General features: G+C 42.1%; 1 protein-coding gene across 3 annotated transcripts in view; it reads left to right on the forward strand.

Moving 5' to 3' along the window:
• The first annotated feature begins 4,909 nt into the window (after window positions 1-4,909).
• PRKG2 (protein kinase cGMP-dependent 2) overlaps window positions 4,910-13,117 on the forward strand; it is a 30,747-nt gene continuing 22,539 nt past the window's right edge. The window contains exons 1-2 of one of the 3 annotated variants that reach the window (XM_084516741.1): window positions 4,910-5,444; window positions 8,344-8,865. In XM_084516741.1, the coding sequence (XP_084372867.1) occupies window positions 8,357-8,865 (509 nt within the window). In that variant the 5' untranslated portion in view covers window positions 4,910-5,444; window positions 8,344-8,356. Of the gene's footprint in view, window positions 5,445-5,548; window positions 5,738-8,343; window positions 8,866-13,117 lie in introns of those variants that run through there. The other 2 variants (XM_084516742.1, XM_084516743.1) reach the window with 2 other exon arrangements.

Raw genomic sequence — 13,117 nt, forward strand, 5'->3', positions numbered from 1 at the left:
CCAACCTGGAAATAAAACTAGCTTTCTTGTTTTTTTTACTGTTGCTTATAAATGCCTCAGGGCTGGCAAGGTACGGTATATTGTCTCTTAGTTCTGCACTGAACTGCCCTCAGTGACTATATATTTATTGTTTGTTTCCTTTTCTTAGAAACATTAACACAAAAAAAGACTCTGTCTGCTCAAGGGAACACAGAGAGGCTGAATGAAGAATTTGAATGGGAAAGATTGTTCTGTAGACTATTTTGTGAGATAGAGAAGTTGTAGTCATTGTGTGCTTAGAGGAGAGAAAAAAGAAGAGGTTTCAAAGGTCTTGACAAGGTGTGTGAAAGGCGTGTGGAACCAGCAGCCTGTACAGTAGCACGGGGTGGCATTCCTGACTCAGGTCAGCCAGTTCTTGTGCTTAAAATGATGTACAGCCTAAAGTATCTCACTGAATCACGCTATTGAGAAGCTCTGGAGTAGTATGCTTATCACAGAACTTGTCTTAAGTCTTTTATTAGCATGTCAGCTGTGGGAACGTCTGGGGAGATTAATTAGTCTGATTTGTCCCATGATATCCATAGTCACAGGATTCAAAAATGTAGCTGCCCTGTGTCTCTATATCCACAGCAGGGTGACTTTAGTGCTCCATCATGTCAATCTGATTTTGCCTCCAGGTCCCAGTAGAATCTAAATATGTTCACTGCCCCTGTTAATGGTCATGAGTAGCGATGTCCTATGTAACAAAACTACTAGCTGAATATTTGCCTTGGACATGTGCTTGTAGCATTTTAATCAGATCACCATTGTTAAGGTCACACACTGCACTTAGGCAGGCTACTGTTGTGTAGTTATAAAGCTGCATCTTATGGGTTGCTAGGGGAGGAATGACACAGGCAATTATCACAGGGTCCATGGCAAAGAACATCAGGTAGAGTAACTTAATTAAGGTTGTGTAATGTGTCTGAAACTGGAAAACATCAGCAAGATATGACCCCCCTGGGAAGCTTTGACTTCAAGTGTAAGTGCTGGGTCAAATGCAGGCTTGTTGAAATTGAGACAATATTTCTTCTGTAATACTTGTCCTAAACAGAGGAGATTGTTTCATTTTTACTTCCAATTCCAAACGCAATACCATGTAAAAGCATCAGAAAACACACAAAAATAATTCCAGTATTGAAATTGCAATTCTGAAAGGCTGGCCAGGGATAAAACATAACTTTAAAGGTCTTGATTTTCTTATATTGAAATAAGTCCTGTTGCTTCTTGAAGGACATTAGGGACATGTACCATCTCTATAGCACCACATAAGGATTCTGATGCCAGGAGGCTCTGGAGGAACTTTGGACTTGTTTTTTTAAAAAGACAACACATTTTAATTGATGTTGTTTCAGCCATTAAAACTGGTGAATGATGCGTTTATTGGTCCTGGTAAAAAGCCATCCTTTTAAATTACTGATTCAGCAGACTAGCCACAGAATTAAGAACAACATTTTTACAAAGCAAATATGTCTAGCAATCAGAAAGGAAGAATAGCATTACTAATCTGTAATCCCCAACCATTTCATTCTTATCTGCAAGGAAAATATATTTAATAACATTGTTTATATTTATATTATATAAATATATTTAATAACATTGTAGAGCTTAGGGATATGGTTTAGTGGAGGGCTGTTAGCGTTAGGTTGGAGGTTGGACTCGATGACCTTGAGGTCTCTTCCAACCTAGAAAATTCTGTGATTCTGTTTGTTCTGTTTCAAAATGTCAACTTTATAACAGCAGGGCACAATCTAAAGCTCCATATTTTCATGTTCCTGCTCCTCCCTACTTTATGGTACTAAATTTGATCCAGTTTTTGATAATAGACAGCATTGCAAATGGAAAGGATTATAATTAGGACATACCCATTATACTTTACAGGTTTTATTACTGTCCCAGAGGCTTGCAAATAATTGAGTGGGAATTATAGACTATAGGGCTTGTGCAATACTGGTGTTCTTTTAGTACATGCTGTCCAGGAAATAATTGAAAGTGAAAACCAAGTTGCTTCAGAGCAATTTCAACTCTATCTCCTTTTTATTGTGAGAAAGCCAGACCAAATTCTTTTCCCACCTGGAACAGCCAATAGCCAGGCTGATTTCTGCTTTCCCAGGCTGATTACTTATCACAGATTTTTTATTTTATTTTTTTTTTTGTGCTCACTAAAGATCTCAGGATGTCTTAGTTTCTCAGGTACCCAGTTGAGATTCAAAGATGCCAGCTACACTTCTCAAGGATGCTCTCTGGGGTGCCAGGCTCTGAGACCCAAGGCTGGCAGGTATCTTTCTCTGTCAGTATTTTAGTGGATGTCTTATTCTGTCAACATTTTTCCTTTATGGCTGCTCTCCTCACACATCCCTCTGCAGAGGCTTAGAGGGGTGTTTGGGCATCTTACAATAGCTCTATGAACACTCAAGGTGGCCAGAGACAGTGCAGGGCTTTGCTGTGTATGGGCTTTTGGAGTCTTCTCCAGGTCCACTGTGACCAGTTAGGCTGCTAAATCAGTGTCCACTTGTTGTGAAGCCAGACTGACACCTGGGGGTCCAGAGGATATCTCTCTCCTCCCCCCCACCCCTGTTTATTCCACCTTACCCACACACAACCCCATGCTTCCCATGATGACCCTTCTCACCTGCCATCACCAGGTCCCCCCAGTGCTTCCTATCTGTCACTGCTGTCACAGGAGCCCCTTTGGGCAGGGAGCTTTGCTTCTGGGCTGCAATTTAAGAAATCTGTCTCCTGTGAAGCCAGACACTGGAAATTAATTTGGGTCAACAACAAAGTCAGTCACTCAGTCCTTGATGCACATACCTAAGTTACACTACAATAGGTATTTTCATTTAAGTGGGGTAGTTTTTTGGCATTTCTGTATGGGGAGAGGAAGGAGGAATTCTCCTTTCTCAGTCAAAATGTCTTTGACCCATGAATGCAATTACAGGTTATCTGAAAAGACACACCTCTTGATAGACTGATTTCTACTTGCATCATCTGTAAAAGGCTCTGTTTGATTTCTGCAACTTCATGCTGGTCCAGAACCTCATTATGACTGCTGAACCCAACAACCTGCAGCACTGATCTCTAGATCCTGTATTTTTCAGTTTCCATCTGTTCTGGAATATAAAGCTGGGTGATTGCTGGTGACTTTCTGTTGAGGTGAGTCACCTTTGAGCTGGTCAAATAACAGCATGACCTCCAACTCCCCAAACCTAAGCTATAGTACACTCATGCTAACCTGCTCAAAAGGCAAAAGAAAAACCCAGAATAAAGCTAGAACAAGTAGCCAGAAAAGCAAGTTTTGAAGTTTTTGAACTAACTAGTGCCACATCAAGTTCATTCTGAGTCTAGATTGAACCAAGAATTCCTAGCTGTATCCCCCTCATACTGCCACCCTGAAATGCTATCTGATAAGAGGCTCTGTAACACATACCAGACGTTTTTTAGAATAGGACATCTTGGGATTTCTAGCTCTAGCTAATATTGCTGGCTCTGTATACTCTGGAGTTTCTTTACCAGGTTAGTTTTCTAGAGCGTGTTTCCACCTTCCCCCTGCACCCCATCTTAGTCTTTGTAATATCTTTTCCACCTTACATGTTCCCAAATTGAGAGTCAATAGGGAAAAAAAAACAAACACATCTGAAGCAGCTTGGGCTATGTTGCTCTTTCAGAACTGATTCCTATGCACACAAGTGAGGATGTTATGCATAAGACATAAGTCAGTACTATTGTGCTAGGGAACAGCAAGAGGAGAGGTGCTTTCTAAGAGAACATGAGCCACAAGCCAGGCAGGTGAAAGGGACACAGAAACTGGACAGCCAGCAGGGCAAGGGCCTTACTGTCCAGGGTCCGGTGCAACAGTACCTGAGTGAAGGAGCCCAGCAGAACCAGAGATCATGGCCAGTCCACAGGATTTGGCAATATCAACATGATGAGGCAGATCCAAGGTCAAGCCAAAAAATCATCTCATACGTAAGGTTTAAGATGAAGGAGCAAAGACCCTTGGCTGAGCTTAAATAGAGCTCCTGGACCCATAACTGTGGGGAAGGGGCTCCAGTGAGGGTGGTCAGGGCCATTAAGGGTTATGAGAGCCTTCAGGGCCTTGACAGTGTATTCCTTTCAGAGCTTTGCCACTCACTCCTGTTTGTTCATAGACTACTTGTTTCATTTCTCTGTTTGGGACTGTGCTGTCCTTGCTTTTGTTACCTCATCTAGTGTGATTGTAAACACTTAAAATAGGAAGTCTTGTTCCTTCCATGCCTGCACAGAAACAAGTGTAGGAGGGCCTTTGTCTTGCCTGAGTCTTTTGATAATAAAGCGTGTAGTATCTGTAGACAAGTGTGCTCCTAGCAGGATTGCCACAAAAACATACACTTTTGCAACAGGAAAAGAGGATGCTGACAAACTGCTGTACGCCTCGGTGGATGTGACAGATTTTGACTTTCAGAGCACAAGCAATTGCTGAGGCATGTTTTCTCATCAAATGCTTCTCCTCTGATCACTACAACATTGGCATTCGGAGGTTGTGAGTAGGCAGCAAAATGTACAGCCGCTGTTTATTTATAATCCTGTCTTTTGTAATCGAGAACTAGATTGTAAGTAAATGTGTGCAGCTCTCCTCAGAGGGGTCCTGTGAGTCTACGTGAGCTGCTTCGCTGCAACCCCAGGCAGGGACTGCAGCAGCCACGCTGAACACGGATGTCTGTTAAAGTCAAAGGGGGATTTACAGGTGGGGAAATTGGCGTTTGCTCATGTGATGGAGTTGCCTGGAATATTTATGTCATTGATATGCCTATGTGGAGGTTTTTCACCGGTGGGGCTGTCAGGATGTAGAAGGGAAAACAGGAGGGATTTCAGGGGCAGTGTGAAAACCACTGACAGGGTATTTCTCCTCCAGTGCTGGCAGCTTTGGGCAGCAATTCTGAGTTTGTGAGTGGGGCAAAAAATAATCTGAGGTGAATGTAAAGACACTCCAAAGAGGAGCAGTGAAGTATAGAGAAGAAAATTGGAGACCCAGAGTCCTAGAGGCTACAGCTTGGGGTCAGACTGAGCCTGCCTGACAGCGCCAGTAGGAGCAGCGTGTGTGCAGCTCCTCGGCTGTTGTGAAATCCTTTCACTCAGCGTTTGGCACTGTTAGAGCCAGCACTCCTCAAAGAGAAGAAGCTGTGTGGAAGCACCATGGAGGCACCTGCCGGGAGTGACCCACCCCTGTGAAACCAGGACCAGGGGGCAGCCAAGGAGCTCCAGCCTGCCCGAGGACGGACCCGTGGACAAGCGAGGGGGCTGCAGCAGGCAGGAGGGCTGCGTGCCGCCACCCGGGAGCTGATCGGTGAGCGAGGGCTGCAGGATCCCTGCAGCAGCTCAGCCGCCCACCCGTGAGACACGCCAGGCCCTCTCTCCGGCCCAGAGCCCCCTCAGCACCGAGGCCCCGGGTGAGTACTGCTGCTTCCCCACCCGCCTCCGCTGCACCTCCTCGCCACCCGTGACGGGCAACGAGCACAGTGACGGGCAACGATCACAGCGTGCGGTGGCGTTTCCACCCACCTCAGCTCTGCAGAGGCATCGGGCTGAGCCTGCCAGGTGAGAGCAGCCCCGTGAGGAGGCCGGGGGGGTCTTGGCAGAGGCACCAGCCCAGTCTGGCTGTGGTTTGCAAGCACAGCCTGGACACCCAGCACTGGCTTGGGCTGAATCTGCCGAGTGGTCTGCGTCCTCCTCTCCAGGTAGGGTGAGTCTTTCCGCTCCCCAGCCCTGTCTTGGCCAGTGATGGACCCACAGAGGATGTGAGATGCTTTGTAGGAAATGAACAGGGCATGCTCTCTTTTTGTCTCTTCGCTTACAGGTGAAGACTGCTCAAACCTTTGAGGTGTAATGTTTTGAGTTCTCTGTTAAATTGCTTACTGTCGTGCTGAATTTTACTGCCTGGCTTTTCTTGAGTCCTGTTTATATGTGGCCTTGAGAGTTTCCTATACCAGCAGCCAATAAAGGGCACTGCATGGAAACAGTAAGATCTCAATGTTTGCTGCATTGTGCACTGCCTATTAAATTTTGCACATGCGACGGGAGAAGTTCCTGTGTTTTCACTCTAGTTCATTTGTTACATTATAAACTTTAACCTCCGAGTCATCAGCTCTTTATTTGGTAAACCTGTTGTGCTGCTGCATTCAATCTTCGTACTGTGTTTTCCTGTGCCTTAGGCATTCACCCTATCCTTTTTCAGAGGTCATTTTTTAAGTCTGGGATGGCCTTTTTGAAATGTGGTGAATGCTACTGCATGTAGTGTGGGAGGCTGTTGTGTGTGCTAGCAATATTTCCAGTAATCTTCATTTTCACCTACATAACAAAACAGTTTAGTTTTATTGCGTGCTGAGATAGGATTTTTGGTTGAGCCATAGGCATTAATAAGAAAAAGTCCCTCTTCAGAGATGAGTTGATTTGGTACCTTGATGTGGAAGTTGCTTAAATTCTCTTCTGCAGTACTGATTTATGTGTGATAAACTTTATTAACAGCATAGTGCTGTCATCACGCCAAAGCACCATGCAGCAATACTTCTATAAAACTTAGTAAAATACTATATTGATAAGGCAAAGATTGGAATCCAAGGGAAAAAATCTTGTTTCACCTGAGACAGGAGTCTCCCGTGCTGTGGTGTTCTGCCTCTGCTATAGCAAGGTACAATTTAACAGGCTTCATCAGGAACCTGAGCAGGCTTTTTTTGAAAAACCTCTGTGTGGTGCCTGGGCAATACAACCCTAAACTCATTCCTTCTCTCCCAGGAGAGATCTCTGTAGGCTCAAACTACACCAAACTGTGACCTGGCACTGTTGTGGTCCACATGTGGGATCTGGAAACAGACATTGCTCCAAGATTGCTTCTGGCATGCAGTGGGTTAATGATTGTTGAATACTGGACCACTAAAAGCAGCGTGCTAGTTTTTTTTCCCCCCTATATGCGTGGATTGAATACACTCTGACCTAAGCAGCAGATATTGCTTCCTTGCTTCTCTTAAAACAATAGAAGATATGCCAAAGCTTGTGTCCAGGGAAGAAGGCAGGTCACTTTGTAAACCCTCTGACTGCAACAAGGGCTGGGAGAGCAAGTGTTCCAACAGGAATCCAAGCTCTTTTTTCCTGGTCACTTTTCCTGAGTAGATGACAGAGAGGAACAGTTTTCCATGAAAGCTGATCGTTCCTTGACAGCAGTAGCTGCTGTGACACTAACAAGCCTGAGCCAGCTTTTAAAGTTTAAGAGCTCCAGAACCAATGCCAGCTGCCTGCTCTTGGTGGGAGTACATCAGGTCAAACTGTGTTCAGCCCTCAATTTGTTATCAAAGGACAGCAACGTTGTTGAAACTTTTGGAGTGGGTCCTGTATGAGGAAGGACTGATTAGGGTAGAACCCTTTTTTTCTGGGAAAGAATTCAGACACACATTAAGGCAGAAAGGTAGGACAAAAGTTTGCAAAATAGCATAGAAAAGATTAGGAGAGAGATTTTTTTTTTCTGAAACTGGCTCCTCCTAACTTTGATTTGTACCTGGTTTTGTGCTGGAAAGAAAAACAAGAGGAAGTTCTTCAGGCAAGCAACAGACCTATGCAATTCCTTGCCACAGTCTCTGCAGATATGAGGTTTACAGGGGTTAGAGGGAAAACAGGACAAGTACAAGGAACTGAGATCTACTGAGGATTAAAAATGCCTATTGGCCTCAGTAATCTGAAATTTGGAACACCATTTCAATCAAGTAGGCTCTACAGTTGTCCTGTTGGTACTCTTTCATGGCAATCTCCTTATGGCCATAGTTGAAGACAGTTTATGAGCCTGCCAGATCCTTGTTTCCTGGTCAGTATGCCTGTTTTTTTTAAATGTTATTTGCCCATATCTTTACTAAATCACACGTTATTTCAGCCAGACAGATACATACCCACTCGTTGAGTTTGTATGACCAATAGCTATTCCTCAATGGGAAAATGAAAGAACGTTTCTTTTTTCCATTTAGCATATTTCTTGATTTAACAATAGAACATGAACTTTTCTTCTTGATTGTTTTGCTTTTCTTGATTTTTTCTCTTTATTAGGGTGATAGGAGCTTATATATTTCTTCAACAAACAAAAAGTTACAGCCACTTTTGCTTTGTATCTACCAACCCACCACTTCTTCTTTGCCCTGTATTTCTCTGGCTTTCAGGACTGAGAAGGATGAAAGCCATCGGCTACAATGTTTACTGCAGCCTACCTCAAATTTAGCTGCCAGATAAATAATGACCTGCCCTTTAACAAAAATATTTTACTTCTGGCTGTGTAACTAAGTAATATTGCAAATGTGTTTTTGCACCTAGGTCTCTGGACAAAATGGGGAACTTGTCAATGAAACCCAAGCACCTGAGACAGCCAGATAGACACGTAGCAAACCTCTCTATTGGTTGTGCTGGCAACTATAAGTTTCTGAAGGACCCAGGTCTAGGTATCCATGTGACTGGGCAAGCTGATGTTCTTTGCAGCAGGGTGGTTGAACTGGAAAAGGAGCTGAAAAGAAAAGATGAAGAGTTACAAGAAGGTCAAAGTCTTGTTGCTGAGCTTCAGGAGCAGCTGGCTATGCAGACTAAGGTCATAGCAGAACTCACCAAGGAACTTCAGAGCAAGTGTATACAGCTGAACAAGCTGCAGGATGTTATTAATACTCAAGGAGAACACTCTCTTCAGCCTTCTCCATTTAGAGCAACTCCAAAGAATCAAGTCTCTGCTGACAGGAGGAAAGGAGCTAAGGAAGGTGTATCTGCAGAGCCAACAACACAGCTGTATGATTTGAGCAAGCAAGCTAAGTTTTCCTTTGAAAAATCAAGAGTCCAAAAGGATTTCAGGTAAGCTTATTGAAGAGGGGTTGTATGTTTGTGTTACAGGAATATAGCTGCGATCCCAATGATACTGTCTTTGTGAAAAATTACAATTTGAGTACCCAATTTTTTTTTGCATAGCTTTTGTCACTATGGTAGTTAGATGCTCGTTGGATTTCCATTTAGCTTTCAACCAAGAATCATCTGCATCCCCCTAACTTCAGATCAAGTGGTGGGTGGCATCTGCATCTTCACTTTTAGCCCCTTCAGTGTTTGTCTTTACCGTCAGCTAAGCAGAACCCGAGTCTCAGGTCCAGGTTTGCCTACTGCTTAAAGTTTAAGCTGTTCTCTGGAGTACTGATGGGCAGAAGGCTAGATGTCCTCACATAGGGGTGAATTCTTAGTCCTACCTTATGGATGGCTTAGGAAGGAGCAGGTGGCCTCAGTTCAAGTGCAGCATAGACACCAGTTCTCAGCTGTGTACTAGCTTTGTCAGCCCGGGGTCAACTCACTCTTGCAAACTATAAGAATTGTTTTTTACAGCATAATTAACCTGTTAGTAGCTTCCTCCTCTTCCCCCAGATTCAGTCCTTGTTAAGGAACCCATTTTAACTTTTTCTGCTTTGAATCGTTACACTTCTAGCCTCTACAGAAGACAAAAGGAGCAGCAGTTGCAGCTCACCTTGTGGATAATTTTCAGACTAGTATTCTTACCCATAATGTAGACCCTCTTTTACCTTACAGTTATCTGATTTAATATCATGATAGCCAGCAAATATGTGGACTTCAGCCAGCAAACAAAGTGTCTCCTCTTTGTGGGGAGCTTTATTATTTTGAGGAGTCCATGACACATTTGAACCTGTACCGCAGTAGAACTAGGAGTTATCAGGCTCAATGTAGTTGTCATCCATCCTGTGTTATATCCTCAAAGCTATCTTTCGAGCCTGAAGAGCTGCCTGAATCACCCTGAGGAGCTGAAAGCTTCAGCAAGCAGTGTTTTTCTGTGTATGAGAACTAAGGGAACTGTAATTACAACTTGTGATAAAATGTTACTACCTATCTTCTTGGCATAACCCTTGTGCTGAAGTCCACCAGATTGTTTTCTAGGGTGCTTTCAGAAGTAGAATTGTAATAACACTGCAGAGTGAAGCACAGGACAGGATGATTTACCAAGTGCAGCACAGACTTCACCATTCAGTACAAAAGCAAGTATTGCAGCTTATGCAGTCTAAACATAATGGTGATCATACAATAGATTAGAGAGCCAGGAATTTTCTGTCTTGATTCAGTGGCCAAGCAGTTCTAACACTGCCATTTTTCTTGAATGCCATCTTCATTTTCTTGTCTTCCTAAACAATGGCACGAAACAGAAAGGATAAAGGAGAACTGGTCATTTCATTTTCCCTCCCTTTTATCTTTAACAGTCTGGTTCAAAATAGTTATGGTAGGGCTCCCATAGATCCATAACAATTTAGAATACATCATTCCTGTATTGATTTGATCTTGACTGTAGTGGAAACAACTCTTAGTATTCACTGCAAAAGCACTAAGAACAGACCACCCTACTCTCCTCCCCACCATTTCCAGCTTTTGTGTTATTCTTTTCACCTTATTTCCTTCTGTTCAATGCTATCCATGTTTCCTTCATTTGCACCTCATTTTTAATTTTAATGGCCATCACAGAAGATGAGAATTCAGCTTTCATTTGTCTGCTAATTACTGTCCTGAGTATAAGTAATTTTATAGTGAAGTTGAACTCATCATTTGTTTCATTACACACTGCTAGTAAGTGCATCAACTCTGGCAGAGTAATTAGCATGAGAGAATTAGCTATGTTGCTCCCTAAGCTGAAGTGAGAAAAAGTAAATAAATAAATAAATAAATTTGGAAATGCAACCAAAACTTCAGCTTTTAACACTAAATATTAATGGAACATTTGTTGTAGCAGACTCAAGAGCTCACGTGAACTTATTTCTTGGCAGGATTATGAATGAAGAAAAGTATATCATAGAATCTTAGAGTATCTTTATTAAATCAGAAGAGCTAGAATTAGGAAAAATGATTTCTAGGGTATCCTCAGTATTCGATAGATCATGCCAGAGATTAAATTACCTTTTCTTACATTATTAAACTCAAACTCAACTTCATATTTTACCCATTGTTCTTAAATTACCAAGTAATCTTCCATAATTAACCATTTTCTAGATCTATTTTTGGTAGGATATAAAATGGCAATATATCCAAGTTTTATTTGTAGATCTAGGGACATAGTTCAATAGTTGCTAAGACAATTAAAAAGCTGATTATGGACTCTTAATAGCATTACAGCAACAAAACTTATTTTTTTTAAGTGGTGCTTTGTAGTAGTGTTTTTTTTGTTTTGTTTTGTTTTGTTTTGTTTTTAAAGTCTGAAAAGTAAAGTAGAGGCATGTCAGAATAGCTCTGGTTTTATATACACTTGCAACTGTCTCCAAGAGTTCATGGCTGAGGCTCTGAAACTTTAGCCTGCATTGTGGACAGAATTCTGCTATGCTGTTGAAGTGACTCTGTTCAAATATCTTGGGCTTTGAAAGACAAGAAACTTAGACTAAAACCACCAAGAACTGGTGCCTTGAATTAATGTAGGTCCAGTACACTATCAAAAACTCATTTCCTGTGGAATAATGCTCATTTGCAAGTTGGCATATTTTTTTTCTGTTGCAGTCATTATTTGTTGGATATATGTCCTTTGGACAGCTTTTAAACTCAGAAAAAAAGTTTAGTACCTTTATCAAAAAGCTATTTTATAAACTCACATACATGATACGCACCAAGGGAACAAATTAGACTTTACTCAGTGAATCAAGTAATGGGTGAAGACTTCTCTCAGACTTCTAGGATGAGGTCTGTCTTCTGATGTAATAGTGACCAAGCTATCTTTTGATCTTCCAAATGCTTCAGAAGTGAGGAAATAACACCAGAAGTGCTAGAGGCGTAGTAGTGCTGTGTCCACCACCTAGGTAAGCCTGTGATACACGTGCACTTGTTGAAGTCATCCCCTTGCAACTGAGATAAAATGCCTAGAGGTTCAAGCATTTGGTTTCCTTACACAGGTTGTAAATACTTCAGGTAGGTCTAATTCAAACAGTTGGCATTCATAAAAGGACAAAGTCTAACCTTGACTGTCTACAGAGTTCTGTCCATCGTGTTTAAAAAAAAAATGTTTCTTTATCTTAGCAGAGGCTATAGGAGCTTTTAGAGTTGTTAGTGTAAGCAGTTGCTTCCCCTTTATAGAGTAAAGATTTAATGGAGCCCTGAGGGGAGAATAAAAACCTATCTCACTTTTAACAGTTATGTCTCCTACCAGTCAATACCAACAGAAATCCAAGCTCTCTCATCACTAGGACAAAATTAGATTGAGGGAAATCAGTGCTTCCTGAAATATGTCATGCCCTTAACCTGTGGGATGACAGGTATCTCCTCGTGGGAGGGAATTCACTACTGTTCATGGAAAGATGTTTTTGAACTGTCAAATGGTATTTATGGGAGTGTGACTGTTTTGACAAGGGCCGCAAGGAACATTGGTAAAATAGCTAACAGCAGGGAAGGGAACCAAGCCTGGACAGGACTGCTATAGCATAGCTCAAGCAGTGCAGTAAAGGAAAGTTCTGCTAGTGGTGGGACCCAGAAATACCTCAGGAACACCAGAACAGTTGTATGGAGCTGTGCATCCCCTTTTTAGCCTCTAGAAAGAACAGTGCAGTAACTGGTACAAATATAATATCAAGTATCACCTGTCCTTTCAGGACAAGTAATTATTTCCAGCAGGTCTTAAAGCTAAGGTAGGTGTAGGGGAAACAGAGAAAAACAAAACAATATGTACTGCACTGGATGCCTATGAAATGAGCAGGCAACTGACTGAAGAGCTCGAGGCATGATTATGATACTTCTAGGTCCTTTGCTTAGTAGCCCACTGCACTTCCTGAACCAGCAGCATCAGAAGATTCAGTATTTCTGCAAGCTTTAGTGCTTGCTCTTAAGTATCAGTTTATAAGCCATTACTGTATTTTATTGCAGTATAATGTGCATGATGCAGGCCAGGATAAATTAAATAAGCAAGGTCATTTTCAGCAGAAAATCAAGTTAGAGACTATATTCTAATAATGCTGTTGCTTTCAGGAAAAGCTAAATTATTATCTCTATTTCTAAACACAATCTTAACCATTACTGCTTGATTTTATTTTCTTGCCTGTTGTCATTACCATTACTGATTTTCAGACATTATATGCCTAGTAACATG

Source organism: Aythya ferina (assembly GCF_964211825.1).
Source record: "Aythya ferina genome assembly, chromosome: 4".
Lineage (NCBI taxonomy): Eukaryota > Metazoa > Chordata > Aves > Anseriformes > Anatidae > Aythya > Aythya ferina.